The following is a 20,659-nucleotide window of genomic DNA, read 5'->3' as shown; positions in this document are numbered from 1 at the left end:
AGACCCCCTTTAATTTGTCTGTCCCATATAAAGTGCTGCTAATGTGTTAAAATTCCCTGCAGATCTTCATTTTGAACTTTAAATGCATAATCTGGACAGAAATGTTCATGAATCATATTAAAAAAATATGGTGTGCTTAGCCTATATACGTGGCAGGAGAAATGTCATAAAACGGTAATGTTTGATATGAATACTGCTAAACATTTACTTTGTATGGGTCTTCCACAGTGTCATAATAACACAGTCATACAGACAAGGACACTATTTAGCCATATAACTGTCGTCATGGAGTGAGGAGAGCAATAGGAAGAGAATGTGCTCAGGTCTTTTTGAGAAGGAAATTTGGGGGGAGCGGATGCAGTCCAGGTATGGAGTAGCCTATATTGTTTACACCCCCAAGGCACTGACAGATTCATGCACTTATACGCCATCTACTGTTCATTGTCCATGATGACATATGTCAAATTATTCAGGAGAGACATAAAGTGAATAAGTATGCATTTGTATTGCCAAAGCAAAACATTGGTGCAAACAAACAAACAAAAGTGCGTAAATTAATGATAGCAAATGATAACATAACATAATAAAAATTGAAGCCTATAAAAAATAATAGAATAAATAATTTAATTCTTTATTTCTACATACATGAGAGAAAATAAAAAATATATAAATATGTAATATAATTATATTATTAATATAATTAGGCCTATGTACAATTATATCATTAGGCCTATGTATAAAATATAATAATAAAATAATATAAATAATAAACCAAATTTGAAATAAATATATACAATAAGGGGTAATAATTTGTATTATTTGCATACAGTGTGCAAAAATGCATTATTATGAGCTAGTACGCTTTTTACTCATTTTAACTTCTCTATTAAAGTATTTATTGTAATTTATATTTAATTATATAAAATAAATAAATATATATACCAATCATTACACAGTTTCTTACATTAGGCACATATAAAACCAAATGCATTTATTATATAAATAATATATTACATAAAATATTATATAAAACAAAATAATGAATATTAACAATAATAAAATGACCTAAAGTTGTAAAACAAAATTTTAAGCCTCATAAAATTTTAGCTGACTTGGACTTTTATTATGAAAAATATATGTTGGTGGCCATTTTGAAAGCGTGTTTTCCTACGCTGCTTGCAAAACAAACTGTGTGCGCAGGATCTGATATGGAAGTTTTCTGAACCTTTAATTAAAATCATGGACGAATTTATTGTGAGTTTCTCCTGAAGTTAGTGTTGTTAGGCGATCTGCACTGGTATTTCGATATGTGAGCTTATGATGATGATGTTACCGCTGGACTCTTCTTCCAGGATGGATTCAGTGAGCCATGTGGCCAGTGCTCCGCTGTGGACTGGGGAGTTTCAGATGGGGGTCACTTCTTCTGCAAGAACTGCCACAATGTGATCGAGGTTGGTAAATAGACAAAAACTATTAGATATCCGGGGCACTCACTGTCATGGAAACAATGGTTATTAATTAATTAATTTTTATTTTTTGAAAATAATGAACAATTGGGTAGTCGATATACGTGTTTTTCATTTGACAGATTCTCTTTGTAAATGTGTTTTCCATAAAATAATTTTAAAACGGCCTTCATCCAGTAATGCAAATGACCAAAACGTTAATGAAATAATGCTTTATAATTTCACATCTTTCCATAGAAAACAAGGGAGGTGGTGGATTCCACCGCCCTATATTGTAAATACAGCAGGATCTCACAAGTAAAGAAACCCAAGAGAAAGAGATCGGGTCAGTCTTCTATCCACTTTTGATAAGCTGGTATGAGACATTTAGAGTTACAAACAGTCCTTTTTATGATCTCATGTCTTCTGTTATTTTTCAGAGGATGAACGAGAGTGGATGGTGTGTGAGGGATTTCAGTTCATCCTGAAACTCCAGGCCAAGGCTTTGGTCAGTCTTGGTGTTTGCATGAAATTTGAGGTTAGTAGTTTTACCCCCGGTTTCACAGGCAAGGCTTGCCTTGACCTAGTCCCAGTTTTAATTGAAAGCAACTTACACCTGCATAGGCTATCTTAATGGGGTGGTATAATCACAAGATGCAAAATAAGTCTCTGATGTCCCCAGAGTGTATATGTGAAGTTTTAGCTAAAAAATACCCCACAGGTTATTTTTTTCATTATGTTAAAATTGTCTCTTTTTGAGGGTTAGCAAAAACGTGCCGTTTTTGTGCGTGTCCCTTTAACTGCAAATGAGCTGCTGCTCCCGGCGCAGAGGGCGGAGCAGCTCCGATTACCTGCAGACAAGAACTGAAATGTCAGAAACTGTTCTGCCTTTTATGTTTAAGTTTAGTTTAGTTTACTATATCATAGTCTTAAGGCCCTTTCATACTGAGTGTGACGTGATAAAGCAAAGTGAATCTCCAACAAACTGTGCTTTCACATCAAACGCAAAACGATTGATCTATTTTGGCCAATTCACGGCTGCGCAATAGAGTGGGTATGATGTCACTTTGTAGGCCAATCGGCAGTTAGCATCACACTGGTTCCCTCGACAAAAAAAACAAAAGGATTTTCCATAGGCTTTTGGATTATCACTAGAAACAAGCTCTGTGATCAACAAAAGTTTGATACTTACATGTTTGTCCATCAAGATAATTCTCACAGATTACAACTTTTATGAATTTTGAAGCCTAGGCTAAATGTAGTTAGGGTTAGTTACACCACGGCCCCACATATTCAACGTCACCATCACTAAGTTTCAGACAAGCCTTTCAGTTTTTATCTAAAAACATTTTCCCAGAACGTTTGAGTTAGAATAGTTTATAAGAGCACAATTATGAGCATACTGAGGACAAGCGAACTGAGCTGACCTGTTCGGCGTGATGACGTTTAATCTCCTCGACAGACTCTGTAGTCCCATTTAGCCACTTGTTAGCAACCACTTTAACCACGAGTGGGGTAATATTTATGTATTTTATGTCGTAGAATAAAACTTGAAAGTGTCTCAAAAGAGCTTCTGTTCACCACCACAGACCTTAGTTCAGCCATTTAACCAAAACCCAGTTCAAAAAACCCATTGACTTTGTGACGCAAGTGCTAAAATGCTAACTCGCTTCAGCGTTTTGGCCTACAAAGTGATGTCATACGGCGCTCACCGAGAATGCATTTTTCCTTTGGCTTTAACCTTGTCCACTGCTCAACACACAACAGTAAATTAAAGGCACAATATGTAACTTTTTTGCTTTAAAAATAGCAAAAATCACTATATTTATGTTATATATTTTTTTTAGTTGTGTTCTTACATTATCCATACTGTTTCCAACAACTTTCAAACCAGGAGAAATTTGTAATTTAATTCGAGAAACGTCCCGTTTCTTTATTTCCTTTTTGTCGCCGCCAATGCCGTCATATCCGCGTTGTCCCTGGTTTCCGCTTGTGCTGCCATGGCAACCAGATCCGTCTGATAGTAACCAAAGCGACTGACGCGGACAACTTTGTAGTTCGCAATGTCTATTTGCACACTGTTGTTGTTTCTAGAAGACTTCTAAAGCTCAAATCTAATTGGACGGCCAGCTTCATCGCGGGGTGATTGGGAAGAAAAAAAAATCAACACACTAGTCCAAAAAAAAAAATAATTCTCGCTTTGTCACACCACGATTAATTGTGCTGTGTGTGAATAGCTCCATAGGGTTCTGTTGTTTCGATTTAAGAGTGCCATCGCGTCGTACATTCGCTTCACTTAATTGCACTCAGTGTGAAAGGCCATCTATAGATGACAAGAAAATGTGTCTCTGTAAGATGTCATATTTTGTTTTGACAGACAGAAATTCTATGGAATTTCTGGAAGAAATACCTGCAGAACACACGGCAAGCTTTCACCGAAAATGCAGTATACACTCCAAGATTTACTGTGGTAAGTTTTATGTTGAATTTTAATGTTGAAGTTAAAAAATAGTTTTAAAAAACACACACAACTTCTCTGCTCGGGTGTTATTTTAGTATTATTTATGTTCTATTACAGTACTTAATATTTTCAATTTGCTTTTATGTATTTTCAGTTTTCATTTTATTTTAAAGGTACACTATGTAATTTTTTTCTTCAAAATTTAAATTATAGTCAATCCTTCATCTAAAACATGTTTGGTCTTGCCCTGATCACAATAGTAAGTGTTCTTTTAGACCTGTCGGGATGGTTATTACGGGAAATTGCGTACATGCATCACTCACCTGTTCATGTCTCGTCATATCCATAAATAGAGACGGTCGACATACAATCTCGAATCTTGAATAAGGTATTTTATTGGACAGATAAATTGCCATATGTAACTCTCTAACAGATGTCATTGTAAAGGGATTTCATCTATCAGATTTCATCTATTGTGAAGGGTTATTTTATTATGGTTGCAGTGCTATGCTGGTATTCATTTAAGGAAGTACCGTGTCTATTAATGGGTAGAGCTACAGTAACGTCTTTAGCTAGTCAGCTTGAGATTCTTTCTAAACTGGTTATATGTCTTAAGCCTAGTAGTGAGTGATTTATGAGCAGAAGGATAATCTCCCTCTCTTTTTTGGTTATGAGAAAGAGCCATATTCATCACGTAGAGCTAGGGCTGGGCGATAAAACGATAACGATAATTATCGCGATATAATTATTCTCGATAAAACGATATCAAGAGTTCGATAAATGTTCGATAATGTTTATGCGCCAAAAGCGGAACGAAACTCATTTGAACCGCGCGCCACACGGACCATTTATCCGCTCGGCTCAAAGTCCAAACGGCAGCGCGAGCGCGAGCTCACTAGAGGAGATGGGTTTACTCTGATCGGTCTCGGACGCGAGATCCAGTGAGAAGCGCTTGAGTTCAGCGAAGAACACAAATGTCTCAGTGATTTAAACCAGTTTAAAGGCAGATGAAACAGCACTGACAAACAGGAGAAACACTGTGCGCAACGATACAGTCAGAAGGCTTTTCCGTCTACAAATTCCCATCATTTACCATGGATTTACTGTAACGTTACCCTAGTAATATTAACCGCACCATGAAATGTGGGATATGCATATTGAATTGTATTATATTATTAATGTAGACAATGTATTAAAGGACTAATGGAATATCATTACAGTATTTAATAATGCATTTAGGCAACTGTTTTTCATACAAATACCATAGAAACCATAAAGTTACATTTTGCCATGATATTGAGGTTACCATGATCTAAATGCATGATACTGGATGACCAATGGTTAAGTTTAATAAAACTCAAACAGTCAGAATATTACATTTTACCAAATAAAAATTAGCACATGCAAAAACTAAGAAATTAATTTTGTTAAGGAAAAATGACAAATGTTTGAATGTTCTACCTCAGGTTTGTGAAATGTTCACCAGTTTGGCAAGTGTTTGTCCTGATATGTTCTGACAATAAAGAGTAGTTTAAAACCACAATTAACGCTCTGGTTTCTACAACTTTCATTTAGGAGCCAAAATCTGCCTTTAAACTTGAAAGAAATAAAGATTTGACTTTTATCGTGATAATTATCGATATCGACTGATATAAAAAAAAATATCGTGATATTTTTTTTTGGCCATATCGCCCAGCCCTACGTAGAGCTGAAGCACGACCAAAACATGTTCTTTAAAAATCTGCAAAATGCAGTTTTGCTTTTTAACCACTAGAGGGCCAAAAGTTAAATAATGATTTTTACACTCTATAATTAACCATAAGCACTGCTCTGCTTTTTTCCTAATGTTTTTTCCTCAAGTACATGAAGCCGAAGAGTGAGCCAGAGTCTGACACTCAGAGCGAGATGTCATTTCACAGTAGTGCGGTTTCTTCAGAAACAGAAATGACTGCCTCGGGTACGGATATGATTACTTTCTGTCAGCTGGCACATTTACACCCGATTGAAAGTGTTAGTTCAGCTGCATTTTGTTTTTCTGCTGCAGGTGACACCACTGATGTACAGTCATCACTATGTTCAGAAGCTTACCAACATACATTCACTCTTATGAACATGCCACGGACACTGGCCCTGTGCTATCTGGCTCTGCTGTGGGTCCGAGAGGCCATCACGCTGGGTGACTTACTGAGGTTTGGAGTACAAGCACTGCTTATTTCAACACAAATTGCCTTTAGCAACCCATTTAACTCATAATTAATCTGAAAAATTTCAATAATACACCCGCAACAACAGGGAGCACCAAATACGCTTAAAACGAGCCTGAGGAAAAAACATTCATCTCCCCATGATCAGATATTTAATGCGGATCAAACACTTTTTTGACATGCCAACATCTATCACTGTACATAAAAAAAGATGAGAAATAAGTCATTGTGAAATCTACTGGAACTGAGATCTGCACATTTTTACTTGTATTGGCCATACTTTCAATATAAAAATTTAAATGTGAAAAATATGCAATATTACAATTATTTTTCAAATAAAATCATTTTCTTTACAAAAGACTAGATTTAGTCCTCAAAAAGCCTTTCCAAAAGGTAAATCTCGAAAAAGGAGGGGTCATCTTATAATCAGGGTCAAATATTCAGAACAATACCGTACTTCAAAATGTGACATTTACGAGTGAAATAAGATATAGGGCAGGTTATGATTCTATCAATTGGGAATTGATTGAATTGGAATGTGAAAAGTGGATGTAACTTACATACTAAAACGGAGCCAGACCTGAATGCATGTTCACTAAAAGAATGGATATTTGGCTATTAGTTAACATTATCTACTAAGCGATGCTAAGTAGGGCTGCACAATTAATTGAAATAAAAGCAAGATTGTGATATGGTGCAATCACCAAATTTCTAAGTCTGTGATTTTATTACACTTTGCTCTTTTACACACGTGCAGCTCATGATCCGGTGCTTTCATTCTCGCTGTGGTTCACAGCATCTCTGCATCTACTCTGCTGATTTTGGGTCACTTATAACAAGCATTCAGTATTAGCATATGCCAACCATCATACCACACTTAATGAGAAATGCTTTAAAACCGGCAGTTGTCAACAAAAGAAAAATTGTAAGGCCTCTTTGTGGTTTAAAATTAAGACAGTTTTTCTAATTTTGTACTTATTTTATAGTCATATTGATACAAACTCGCATTTTGGACCAACACAGCAAACCTGTAGCTTTAAAAAAATTAATAAATAGCATCAAATATTGCTGTAAGTCTTTCCAGCCTGTGTATTTAGATGTATTATTAGTGATGACTTGATGCTTTTTACACTTGTTCGGGATCATTTGAAAAATTTGATTTTGCTGTCATGTTTTTTTGCAGGCTGGTCTCAGAGAGACGTGTCCCATATATGGACATTCAAGAGGCTTTTCCAGAGGAGATGAGACTGTTTGGAAAAGATGTCCATGTCTTTCGAGTTTGGGTGAGAATGACACAACCAGTTTGCACTTCTTCAGTCATAAATCAGTGTGTTGTATTTCTAAAAGCCATGACTACTTCTACTCTTCTACAGCATCTTCCGTCCTACTCAACGGTCCATAGAGAAGCTTTTAATCTGGCTCAGATCATGCAGTTACCCTCCTTCCCAACGGTTTCTCAGGATTGCCTTCTCCACCCACTTCCTCTCACTGTCCGATATCTGCTGGATGCAAACCTCCCAGGTGAGTGTTTTTGACTGTAGTGGAGAAGTTGTGGCAAATGATGGTTTTAGATTTGAAATTAATTTATCCAACATCCAATTTTATCTTTTTGTTTGATATGTCTCTGATCCTCCTCAGATGCCCTTCATATTTGGGTCCACAAGGTTATAAGGGGGGCAGCTATGGATGACGAATCCTATCTGACCTTTGACCCCAAAAGAGAGAGCCCTGGTCTCTTGCGCTATGAAATTCAGGCGGCCGCTGTCATCATTGTTGCCATGAAGCTCCTTTTCAAGTTGGATGATCATGTGGAGTGGTGCGTCACTTCATACCTTGTAACTGAGGGTTTTGCTGTTATCTTTCGGGGGGGGAATTTTACTTTACTGTCTTTGTAAAATTAAGGGCCCTATCTTGCACCCAGCGCAATTGACTTTGTACACCGATGCATGTATCATTCCTATTTTGCACCCGCGCACAGCGGACTTGTCCCTCCACAGATGCATGTCGGTAAATTAAGAAATGAATTTGCGCTCCCCGGGGCGGTTCAGCAGAAAGAGGAGGCGTGTTCTGGCGCAAACGTTCCCTGGTGCTGTTTTGCAGGTTTAGAAAACAATTCCGCCACTGACCAGGAAAAACCTAGTCTAAAGTCAGTGGTTAGCCATGTTGCGCATGTTATTCATATGCTATTTTAAGGGCGCATGCTTGGCCATAATCAATGTAGCATGTGCACAACGCACACACACTTTGCTTATCTCATCTACACACAGATGCAGCAGTTTTCATTTTTAGAAAACCATACATTATTACAAGGAAAAATATTACCACACGAGGGAAATCATTGTTGTGTCCATGAAGATGTGAAAAAATAGGCATAAATCTAGCTTACACATTTACCCAAATTTTGATACGCATGTTTAACCGAAGCTAATTTGGGTGGGTTTCTCCATCCTCAATGTCACTTCTCTGTGTTTTACGGCCCTGACGAGAACGTCGGTCTCCTCGGCTGTGAACCGCTCCTGGTGCGCGCCTGGCAAATCCGCTGTTATAATAGCAATCCGCCATGGAACAAGCACGCCTGCTCTTAAAGGGAATGTGAGATGACGCTCTGATTGGTTTATTTCACGTTACGCCCAAACCACACCTATGAATAATGAAGCTACACCAGACCAACCCATTTTAGATTTGCTTCTGGCGCAAGAGTCATTTATCCCGCCGGTATAATAGCAACAGCGCCCAAGAGCCGCCCACAAAGTTACTTGCGTTTCGCGCTTGATACTTGCGTTTCAGATCGTTAAAATAGGGCCCTAAATCTTTTCTGATTTTGAATGTTTCTCTTTTTTTCATTAATGTCTCAAGGAAGTTATCTGAGGAAGCGGCCAAGAAGAAAAAGACAAGTAACTATTTTGCTAGTTTTCATTTTGATGTGTATCATTTTAGTTTTGTTTGTTTTTTGGGGTCACAACATGCTCTCATAAGCTTTTCACAGTCTTCAGGTTAAAAAGCTGGTTTGAAACCGTACAACCCGCCTTGGAGAAAGCCAGACAGAATGAGGAACATGAAGAAGCCCTGTAAGACCCAATTATTTCAATAGTTTCCATGACTTTTATTGGCAAATCTTTTACTACAATCTTTTCTGTTCTCCTCTTTCAGGCGGCGATGGAAGCCCACGAATCCTTTCATTACATCTTTGCAACAAAAGAGCTTGGTCCTCAAAAAAAGACGTAAGCTGGTCTGGTCACATCTCCGTAATGATCTCAGTAGTGTGTTTATCTCTCATCCAATGCTGTCTACATTCATATCTCCAGGTGTGGCTGATTATTTGGAGCAGAGATTTCATAAGTTAACTGACTCTGCACCAGAGCAACTGCCTTCCACCACAAACCCTTACTCCAGCTTTCGCTTCAGCTGGGGAAATGAGGAGGGATCAGATGGACCCAGTATGCATAACAGGCGTCTGGACTGTACCTTTAAGAAGAATGGTGTCAAGTACCTCGCCAACCGAAAATACTGGCATCCTGAACTGAGGTTATGCGTTAAGAAGTGAGTCTCATCGCAAATGCTTTTTTTATATTGTATTTGAATAGAATTTACATTATAAAATATACAATGTAATGTGTAAAATATATTTTCTCATTCACTTTCCCCTTCATAGGTCATGCGGTAATCATTTCTCAGAAATGGAGCCCTGGTTGCCCAGGATGTACGTGTGGGTCCTTGATCTCTTCTCTTTCATTCTGGGGGTCCGTCAGGCAGAAGTGTACCAAGAGGTCCTCAATGTTGAGCGTCGCTTCTTGAGCAGAAGTCATCGGTCTAAGATTGAATGGACTTATTGTTCCCTCACAAAGAAAAAAGTAAAAAAGTCCAAAACTGCAACCCCTGTTGCTAAAGAAAAAATCACTGATACAACAGACGGAGTGTGAAATGTGCACATCAGTTTCCAAGAACCCTTTTGTTCCCCTCCATCAAAATGGCAGCAACCATTTATTTTTATTTATTTTTTTGGTTGTGCAAGATTTTCACATGTACATTATCTTTTTCAGTAGTGTCTTGCACAGTTTAAATCTGTTATGAGAGTATCTATTCCCTCAAAAATTTGTTCTTGTTTTTGTATGCATTTTATATTTTGAATTTACTTAGTTTGGTTGTAGCTACACAGATAAACCAGCAGGGGGAGTAATGCTTCTCATAATTGAGTGATAGATTCTTTTGTCCTGCAGCTCACTAAAATTGTTTTGTCTTATTTGTGCGAGCAAAATTGATAGTGGTGGAAAAATTGAAGTAATTCTGCTGGGTAGATGTGTCTGCTTGAGGGTTTCGTGTCTGAGCAGTTTTCTTTGTTCTTACAGTCTTTGTCTTAACAGACCTGGGTAAAGGAACAAAAGCCATTTCACATTTTTAGTCCAATAAATGACTCATGTAGGAGAATGGCTTATATTTGATCATACTGTGACTTAAAGTAATTGCATATATACATATTCCTCCACTGCTCTAGATGTATGTATTGTGGCCCACTGCTGTCACGAAATTAAACTTTTCATACATGTCATTTCAATGTGCCTGGATTGTATCATATTATATTGCAAAATGCCACATTTATTTTTCTTAAAAAATCTCAGAAATATCACCTATTGAAATAAAATGTGATAAAGCTACTGATGACAAGAGTTCATATTGTTATTATTTGTATGCACATGATTTCTTTATTATTATTACTACTTTTGCTGCTTTGACAGGTTAAAGATATTTATTTGCCAAGTTGATGAACACCTAGCCTATATTCAAGAATGTTTTTGAAATGCTTTATTATAATTGTGTTTTTTCTCTTTTTTACAAAAAAAGGCTGCTGAAAGCTCAGCTTTGCCATCACAGGAATAAATCAAATTTGTATATATTATTATATTGTTATATATATATTATATAAATTGTATTAATGTTTTACTGTATTTTTGAACAAATAAATGCAGTCGAGACTTCTTTCAAAAACATTTAAAAAATTGTACAGATCCCAAACCATGCTATTATCATGATACATTTCTCAGAAATAAGAAATAATTGCTTACAGACTAAAGCAACTAAAAATCAAAAAACGAAAGCTTTTTTTTTATTATTATTTTAAGAAAAAACTAAAACAAAGGAAAACTAGTGTGTTTATGTTTAAACTTGTTGACCGAAGAGTAGGCCTACAATCCCATTGGCTAAAGGAACTGGACTATTTCAGCCAAGAGATAAAACGGTAGATCCAGAGAGATGAGCATTAGAACAGCAGGGCATGAGTGATGGAGGGAGGAAGACATTTGAGGAAGACTGAGCCAGAGGGGGGGTGGGTGATATAAGGGAAAACCAGGACAGAGAGCCTGTGTGGTGTCATGGGTGTTTTTCTGGCACTATTCCTCAACCAAACCAGCTGACTGCGCGTGTGTGCGTGTAAACACACCGTCCACATGCTTTCTGCACGAAAAGCCCTGACGTGCACAAACATGTACTAACTCTCACAGAAACATTCTTGTTTCCAGCTAAACAAATTGCCCAGCAAGCTTTTCAGGGTTGTTTTCCCTTCTCACGTGTAGAAAGAGCGTTTTCCTGGCATGTTTTCTGTTTGTCTTGGGCTCTCCCAAACAGACAGCGCTATTTTTGAGCTGATCACACTCCGTGGTGCCAAACGGAAAACACTCGGTCTAGGGATTGCACTCCACGAACGGGGTTTAACCTTTGCTTTCTGGTCAGTGTTCTGTATACACACAGATAAACAGACCGGTACAGTTTCATTGTAAACAACCGACGGTCTTATCTTTCGTGTTTTATCGAGACACCTCATACTTCACTTCCTCTCCTTCCCCCACCGCTGGTTCTCTCTCTTTCACAGTGCTTTGCGTCAGTATTTGACGCTAAGGTTTCGCTCGATAGATTTAGGCCTATATTTATATGCCTAATAATGTTAACTTGTCTTATGGAGGTGTCGCAACCATTTTTTTTGTTAAATTGCAGTTAGAAAAACTCGAAAGGAAAGTGCTTATAACAGAGACTTTTCCTGTTGGAAGCAGTTGTAAAAGCCACTTTCCCTCAAAATCTTGTCTAATTGTATAGCCCACCTTCAAAATAGCCTAAAATAAAATTGTGTAGGCCAATACTGAAAAAAGTGAGCATGATTTACTTGTAGTTTATGTAGTACATTAAAGGCATTGGTCAAACATCTGGCCAGTATCAAGGTCTATTCAATTGATAAACTATCACAACTCTACACTTAATGCTGGATTAGCCTATATAGAATATTATATTATAGATATAATAATATCTTATAATAATTATAAATATTATATAATAATTAATATTATAGAATACAATATAGAATAGTTCAAAACTGGGATCAGATTTCTACTTTTTTTTAAAGAAAATAATAATTAAAAAAAATGTTTATTTAGCTCACATTAAATTGATCACAAGTGACAGTAAAGACATTAACAATGTTACAAAAGATTCATAAAGATCTTTTAAATAAATGCTGTTCTTTTGAACTTTCTATTAATCAAGGAATCCTGAAAAATAAAAAGTATCACAGTTTCAAGAAAAAAATATTAAGCAGCACCTCTGTTTTCAACACTGATAACAAATCAAAAATGCTATGCAAAATATAAAACAGAATCAGAATATGCATTTATTACTAATGCTAAACCAAGAAGGTGGGCCATCATGAGTCAATGTGCATTTATATGTCAATGTTGCATATTCAGAAGGGGTGTGATGTGAATATTGTGAACAATTTTTCCATCCTTCTGTGTGAGTCGTGGGTGTGGAGGCGAGCTGTTTGCTCTTAGTCGTGATGGTGCCTCTGAGAATTCATGTAACTTACTCAAAATGCTGAGTAAGTCTCATTCAAGTACAAAAACTGTGAGAATAAAGCACCAACGCTCTTACTTTGATTTATGATGTTAATTTACCAATAATATTTACTTCTAACGGCCATGAATGGGAAGATTCGGGCTATACGCAACACGGAAAGCATGTTGCATCTCAGAGGTTAAAAGCAAGCCCGCCCTTTTTGGCTGACCTACTTTTTGAGAACTCCACCTATCTGAGCTCAAGTCATTCAGTTCAGACGGGCTGCAGCAGCACACTGGATGAAGCCTCACAGTTTCAACTGTTTTTCCTCAGCAGCCCAAAGCAGACAGCACATCTGCCACCCAACCCTCCTCATAGCCTATGTTTGCATGCCCTGTTTGGCCTCTCTCTTTCACACACACAGACACACAAACTGCCTCCGCTGGCTAGCAGCCTAACCCCCATACATGGCCTCACTACCCTCCCAAGATTCCACAGTCTCTGGGTTCACTCAGTTCATTCTCGAAAACACAAGCTATGGTGATGAATCTAGTTGTTGTGATGTATAACACAGCAAAATCTGGTTATTTTAGGTTGAACATGTCTCAGCTTCATTTAAAATGGTTTGTGCAAAGGTTGCATCTCCAGAACTGTGTAAATAATTTTATTTCTCATTAAATATCTTTTGACTTTACTGACTTTTATCTGCTATGAGATTTATTGTTATGAACAAATCTATCTCCCTTAAAAAGTTTTTTCTTTTCTTGTATGCATTTTATATTTTGATTAAAAAATAAATATATCACACATTGGTTAGCTAAACAGATGAACCAGCAGGGAAAAAATATATCCACATACACTAGCGTTTTGGGTTCAGTAAGATTATTATTATTATTTTAAAGAAATTAAAGGCAGAGTAGGACATCCTCATTCTTTTAAACTTTCATCAAAAAATCCTGAAAAAAAAGTTCATGTGCAACTTTTATGATCTGTTTTCTTGTTTCATCAACACAGAAGATCTGCTTTCCTCAGTCTTTTGCTTTTGCAAAATAAAGACATGCTCCTTATTTACATGGACTCATCTCTATTTAAGACCCCCACAACACCAGTTTCAACAGATATAAAGACAACAGAAAAATCCCAATCCTGCCATCAAAATGTAATGAAACTAAACCAGATGTTGGCCTCTAAACCTCAATGCAGTAAAGAAACGTGTTTCACTAGTAAAAGTCCTCTTTTTTGTTTAAATGTGTTGTTTAGCACTTTGTGCAGGCTTAAGAAGCAATTATTTTCTTATTATGTCCAATTAGTTTAAATTTGTTCCTTGGGATTAAATATTTCCAGATCTGCAGCAGAAACATTCAGTTTTATTATCAGACAAAATGGCTGAACCTTCCCTACAGAATGAAATATTGCACTTTAATTAGTTGCCTTAGTTCTCGTCAATTACGTGTTTAGGACTCCACATTGATTTTTATTATTGGATCATCTTTGTGGGGGAAAAAAACAATTATGTAGCCTAAATAATTTAATTATTATTTAAAAGACGTTAAGTGTTGCCATCGATAGGCTACTTTTTTTTTTAAACGAATGTTAACCATTTATTTTATTTCTTTAATTGCTAAGAACATTACAAAATGTTGAACATAAAGACAGCAAATGTCTTCCTCAGCTGTACAACACATCACAGACAGAGAAATACAATCTCCTCTGTGTTTTTCACAGGAAATCTGAATCTCTGAAGAGGAGGGGGACTGATGAAGCCTTTTGTCTGCTCAGCTCTAGACAGACCAGCAAAAATCACAGCCCTCCTGCAGGGACGCACAGTTAGGATATACCTATATGATTTGCACACATTTACACCTCTTCCCACTAATCATTCCAGTGTAAGAACAGCTAATTATCACAAAAAAAACAGACAAAGAGAGAGACACATAAAGATTAGTGCAGCTACAACAACAAAGAGATGCAGCATAGGCTACTCATAGACTCCGCCCTGGATTCTTTCACAGAAAGCTGTTCCACCGAGGTTCCTGAGTTCAGTTCAGTTGAGTTCACTAAAACTGTGTGCGCATGTGGGATATGTAATGATTTCCGGACCGCCCTTGTGACAACTGTCTTTTTATAGAGACAAAAACAAATGACATAAATGGGGTTGTCATAAAAATATGTGCATCCTCGCACAAAAAGTGTTTGTATTTGTTAAAAAAGGCGAATTAAATCTCTTTATATATTTCGATATTTTCATTTTATTATTTATTATTTCTTTTATAGGCAGCATCTCACTGTGTTTCCCCTTTGTGCAGTCGCGTGAGGCTGCTGAACATTCATGACAACACAACACTTTATATAATAAAAGCAATACAGACTATCCATGTTTTAAACAAAATATGTACGATGTGGTTTTCGCTTCTTTGTGTCAGTTTTGTCTTGAATGCAGGCGTTGGCTCGCGTACTTTCAGTGTGGACTGTGCTCGTCTGCGCATGCCACACTCCGCTGGCACAGCTAGCCAGACGCGTGCGAGTATCTCACGATTCCGCTCGTTCGCTGCGCCGACCTTTCCCCCAGTTCTCGAGCACCGGGTTCACCGGGTTTACACTGACACTGCTGACTCCTCTGAAACGCCCCCCAACAGCCACGCACCCCGTTTCAGCCAATCAGCGAGCGATCACGTACTGATCACGCGCTGCCTGCTTTTCCATTGGTCCGTTTCCGCTACACCTTTGTTTTTGATTGGTAACATGTTACCACCCGCCAGAGCGCTCTGAATTTTGTTTCTGTTTTTTTTCTTCTTTCTGTTGTGTTTTTTTTTTCGCGCTTCTGATTCACTCAGCTGAGGTTGGACCTTGCTGTAAAAAAAGTGGTTAGACTTATGTACCCGGGCTTCGTATCACAACTGTCTTTCTCGTTGCTTTTAAGAGACGTATACATATGCTGAATTTCACTTCTGACTCCAGCCGGGTAAGTTGATTTTATTGACAAAGTGGCTTTACTGCTACTTTTTAGTATTTGCGCATTGACCCACTAATGACATCCGCTTTTGCTGTAAGTTGTGCCCTATAAACAATAATTCCACGCTCATTGACGGAGAACAGTTGACTTTGAGTTTATAATTTCTGTTTACACACACAAAAAAAACATACTTGATCGTCTTGACACTTAAAATGAACCACATTCTTTGTGTTAAATTGCTTTGATTAAATCATGTCATGATGAGCCATTTGCCGCAATCATTGTTGCACATTTGCCATTAAGCTGCAGTGCTACTTTATGTTCAAACTGTTGTCATCGTTTTTGTTTTGTTTTTTGTTAGCGACCTTATGTGCCCCCTCAACATACTCGAGTTTGAACCTAATTTTTCTCATCCTTATATTATACATTAAATTGTCAGTTATTTCAGAATGCATTGTTTGTGTTATTACAACAACGTTCTGTATTTTCCTATCATGCTTGGTGTATCGTAAGACAAAAAGAGTAACCTTAGTGCAAAACGTCTTGATATTGTTAACCACTTAGATTATACTTTTTTTTTTTTTTTGCATGGCATACTCACATGGATTTTTGGTTGGGTGCACGTCACACTTAAATCTATATTTGGCGATGGGAGGTTCCCATCAGCTCACGGTTAACGCTATGCAAGGCGCAGGGTGGGTGTAGTCGCAAAGTAGGGGCCCTTTCTTTGCTTATGAATGGCAGCAGCAGCTTTTAACAGTAGATGCATAACAGACATCACCATCTTGCCACTTTCATTGTATGTCATGCAATTAGATTGAATTATAGGAACCGTTATCGTGATGGTGTCAATTCAGATTAGTGTGTTGTGGTTTATTAAAATAAGAAGTGTTTTTTTTTTTTAATCTATAGTCCAGTCTTGTGGACATCTGCGAGGTGATGATGGAGAGAAACAGGCATGACAGTGAGAAGTCCTGCTCCTCCACTCTGGAATACAATGACCTGGAGGCTGCGGAGGCTCTGGTGTGCATGAGCTCCTGGGTCCAGAGGACGCACAAGCCTCGCCCACTGACGCCCACCTCAGACTCCTGTGATTCTCTCGCCTTGCAGCCTGAGCTCACTGAGTCCCCTAAAGACCTGGTCTCCCTTTCATCACTGGTGAGTGACTCGAAATTGGACTGTGTGAGCAGTATAAATACATTTTTCCAAAATTGGTTTGTGGATGCTGCATAAATGAAAGCTGTTATGGCCCACATTTTTTTAAAATAGGAAGTGTAGAGTTGCTAGTATACTAGGCTGGAATAAACTACTCATAAAAAACTGGTCATCATACACTAAATGACTATCACACACTTGCCAGACTTTCAAGTCTTTACGAACACAATAAATTCAAATACCTAATTGCTAGGAGACACATGACAAATGAAAACAATATTTGAAGACTTCAGATGCAAAAGTCTCTAAGTGCCATCTGATATTTTCTTCTAAAATGAGTATTTTTATCAAGCTTGTATATATTTAAGTTCAGTAATTTCACTTTAATGATAATGGGTAATTTTCATTGCCATTAAAGTGAAATAAGTGAACATAAACATACAAGCTTGATAAAAATGATCATTCTACAAGGAAATTTCAGATGGCACTAGAGGCTTTTGCATCTGAACTCTTCATTTGTTCTAAAATCGGCTCAAAACAACAAACTGGATTTGACTGGATAGAATCGTAGTCTGAAGGCCTGTTCACACCGGGACGAATTTCGCGCGTGATATTCGCCCACGTTTAACGCCTCGTGACTAAACAAAGGGCGCCAATGTGAGTATGCACACCGACGCGAAAAACGCCATGCGTAAAAGCGTCATTTTTAAAAAAACGCCTCGGGTTCGTTTTTTTGGTTTGACGCGCCGCGTCAAAAACTATCCGAACAATGAGATTGGCGCTTTTGCTCACGTGTCTGGAGCTTCTGAAGTTACAGTAAAACACAACTTGGGGGCGCTCAAACACAAAACGGTCTTGCCGAACACACATACGTAACGGCGAAGAAGATATACGCCGAGTAGCGTCTAAACACTGCCGGGAAGAAATAAGACAAGGAAGATGCAAGGCAAGATGAATGTAGAGCTGCTGGTCTCGTTGGTGTCGGAACATAAAGAACTATATGACAAACGCGACAGCGACTACAAAAATCTTGATAAAAGAGAACTGTTATGGAGTGGTATTAAGCGCCATCTAATGTCAGGGAATGAATTTGCATGTTCACTCGACTCATCGTCAGCGAAAATCGCTTGGGTGTGAACACAAAAAACGCGTTGAAAAACGCTGGCGAATAACGCGCGCCGATATTCGTCCCGGTGTTTTACGGGCCTTAAAGCTACAAAATTGGAGTCTGTTCCCATCTTACACTATGTGAATTTCTGTGAAATCAGTCAAAATCTGCAGATGGCTCTGACTTTCGGCAACTTGTCCAGACTGAAAATCAAAAATCATGTAGTATATTCCAGCCTTAAAGGAAATTCCCAATGCTCAATGCAAATCTCTTCTCTCCCACCAGTGCATGACCCCTCCCCACAGCCCGAGCTTTGCGGAAACTTCAGGCACAGCGGTTCTCAGTACCTCAGTGGCCAGCTCGAGTCTCAAACCACACCCGAGACTATGCTCAGCCTTAACCAACAGGGCTGCATGTCACATCAGCTTGCATCCCAGTACCACAGTCCTTCTTAACCCAGCTCCGCCACAGATGGCAGAACAGTCCTCGCTGCGCAGAGCCACCAGTGTTATACGGCACACCGCCGACAGATCCGTGGACCACAACATTCCTTCTCCGACCACAGGGCAGGAGAGGCCATGTTCTGCAGAAGTCCCTCTACAGCACACAGAGCCCAGTGCCAACCTCAAAGCAGAAATGCAAAGCTCCAGCAGCCCATGTGACACTGCAGAAACGGAGAGGATGGCCCCTTCTCCCGGCTCCCCATGCTTTGCCATCCCCACTACACAGTCGCCCATTTCCAGCCCGCCGGTGCTCTGTCAGGTGTTTCCTGTTAACGGGCAGACCGGAATCATCTCAGCGTTCGTTCAGACTCCAGTTCAGATGCAGACCTCAGGGTCAAAGCCCATTCTTCCACATTCTCAACCTCTTCTGGTGAGCTCATCTGTGGCTCAGGGCACTGTGATGTTTGTAGTCCCACAGTCTCAGGTATCCCAATCCTCCACCTGCCAGCAGAGCGTTGTTACGCTCGGGAACACGAAGCTCCTGCCTTTGGCACCCGCTCCAGTGTACGTGCCCTCAGGTCAGAGCGGCGGAGCGACACAGTCTGACTTCTCACGCAGGAGGAACTACGTCTGCAACTTCCAAGGATGCAAGAAGACTTACTTCAAAAGTTCCCACTTGAAGGCTCATTTACGAACCCATACAGGTTTGTATCCACTTAGCAGAAAATATGATTTTGTGCTTAAAGGTTGCATGTTTATTGATCATATCCCTCTATTTCTCAGGTGAGAAGCCTTTCAGTTGTCATTGGGAAGGGTGTGACAAAAAATTTGCCCGTTCAGATGAACTCTCCAGGCATCGTCGGACACACACGGGTGAAAAGAAGTTCGTCTGTACTGTCTGCGAGCGTCGGTTTATGCGAAGCGACCACCTGACCAAGCACGCACGCCGTCACATGACAACCAAGAGGTCTACAGTGTGGCCTAGCGAAGTTCGTGACGTAAACAAAATGGCCACTTCTCAAGCACCATCTTCCATACCCCTTAGTGTGCTTCTTCCTGCCTCAAACTAAGTTGAGACTCAGACCACTCACCTCAGTCACCTCAGGACAATATCCCACTGACCATTTAACAGGGGAAATACAAGAAAACCAAGGCTGCTACACATCCATGTACATAAAACAACGTGACATTGCACTGGATTTTTACTTTAATCATGGTTGTTTATAAGGAATTCTTGTTTACTTTTATATAAGTTATGTCTCCCAATGTTTATACTCCCTTTGCCAAAGTCTTTGCATCAGTTCATCTGTTACTTAATCTTAATTGTTGTATATTTGTAGATAAATATTACTATCTATATGAATGTAATGTGTATTCAAATTAGCATTTATTGTTGATATATAAATAAATGTTATTGATGTTACTTCTGTTAATTGGACAGTATTCCTGTAATGTGATACTACCTGCAATATTCCATATTATTTAATAATAAACATTTGTAGTAAGAATATAGAATTTGTTTTATTTGGTACCTCTGATAAACAAGGCATTTAAAAAACATTAGAAAGGAAAGAAAGTAACAAAAAACACTACGTTTTAAATATGTTTTACAAAAAAGAGATTAAACTCAGACATGAAAAAACAACAAAACACATTAATATGAACATAGTGTTACTCAACGCGTAAAACGTGGATAAAGAAAACAATAGAATCATTACATAGCCGCGAACTGGTGTGACGACACAGTTACACAACACCAGCTCAACATCAATTCTCAACATTGTCACCCCACAGCACCCAGTAACAAACCTCGTCCAATCACATCGCTTCATTGTGGAGAGGTTAGGGGGCGCGACCAATCACAAAGGAGGACGAGTTGGTAATATGGCAGCAGCAGCTTGACTGACAAGCCTTGGTTTCCGCCCATTTGCCTTACTGACCGATATTTCCAAACGGGAAAAGGAAACACAAAATAAACAAAAACAGAAACTGGATACAGATTTAAGATACAGTATTTTCTGTTTAAATGATGATTAACTAAACCAAAGTTAAAGAAGTAAATAAAAATGGGAAA

The 20,659-nt window shown here is 38.5% G+C and overlaps 2 protein-coding genes across 2 annotated transcripts; both read left to right on the top strand.

Moving 5' to 3' along the window:
- Positions 1-1,125: 1,125 nt before the first annotated feature.
- Positions 1,126-10,770, top strand: taf1b (TATA box binding protein (Tbp)-associated factor, RNA polymerase I, B). The gene is made up of 15 exons (XM_081379298.1): positions 1,126-1,254; positions 1,353-1,451; positions 1,704-1,791; positions 1,886-1,983; positions 3,823-3,915; positions 5,767-5,863; positions 5,951-6,095; positions 7,294-7,393; positions 7,484-7,631; positions 7,749-7,926; positions 8,967-9,004; positions 9,097-9,178; positions 9,261-9,331; positions 9,416-9,650; positions 9,763-10,770. Exons 1-15 carry the CDS (start codon positions 1,240-1,242, stop codon positions 10,028-10,030), a joined length of 1,755 nt encoding a protein of 584 aa, XP_081235424.1. The 5' UTR covers positions 1,126-1,239; the 3' UTR covers positions 10,031-10,770.
- A 4,913-nt stretch (positions 10,771-15,683) lies between these two features.
- On the top strand, positions 15,684-20,088 carry klf11a (Kruppel like factor 11a). The gene is made up of 4 exons (XM_081378604.1): positions 15,684-15,888; positions 16,792-17,037; positions 18,428-19,289; positions 19,369-20,088. Exons 1-4 carry the CDS (start codon positions 15,859-15,861, stop codon positions 19,653-19,655), a joined length of 1,425 nt encoding a protein of 474 aa, XP_081234730.1. The 5' UTR covers positions 15,684-15,858; the 3' UTR covers positions 19,656-20,088.
- Positions 20,089-20,659: the final 571 nt, after the last annotated feature.

Source organism: Scardinius erythrophthalmus (genome assembly GCF_964197995.2).
Source record: "Scardinius erythrophthalmus genome assembly, chromosome: 11".
Taxonomy (NCBI): Eukaryota; Metazoa; Chordata; class Actinopteri; order Cypriniformes; family Leuciscidae; genus Scardinius; species Scardinius erythrophthalmus.
This window is presented reverse-complemented; position numbering and strand designations above follow the sequence as displayed.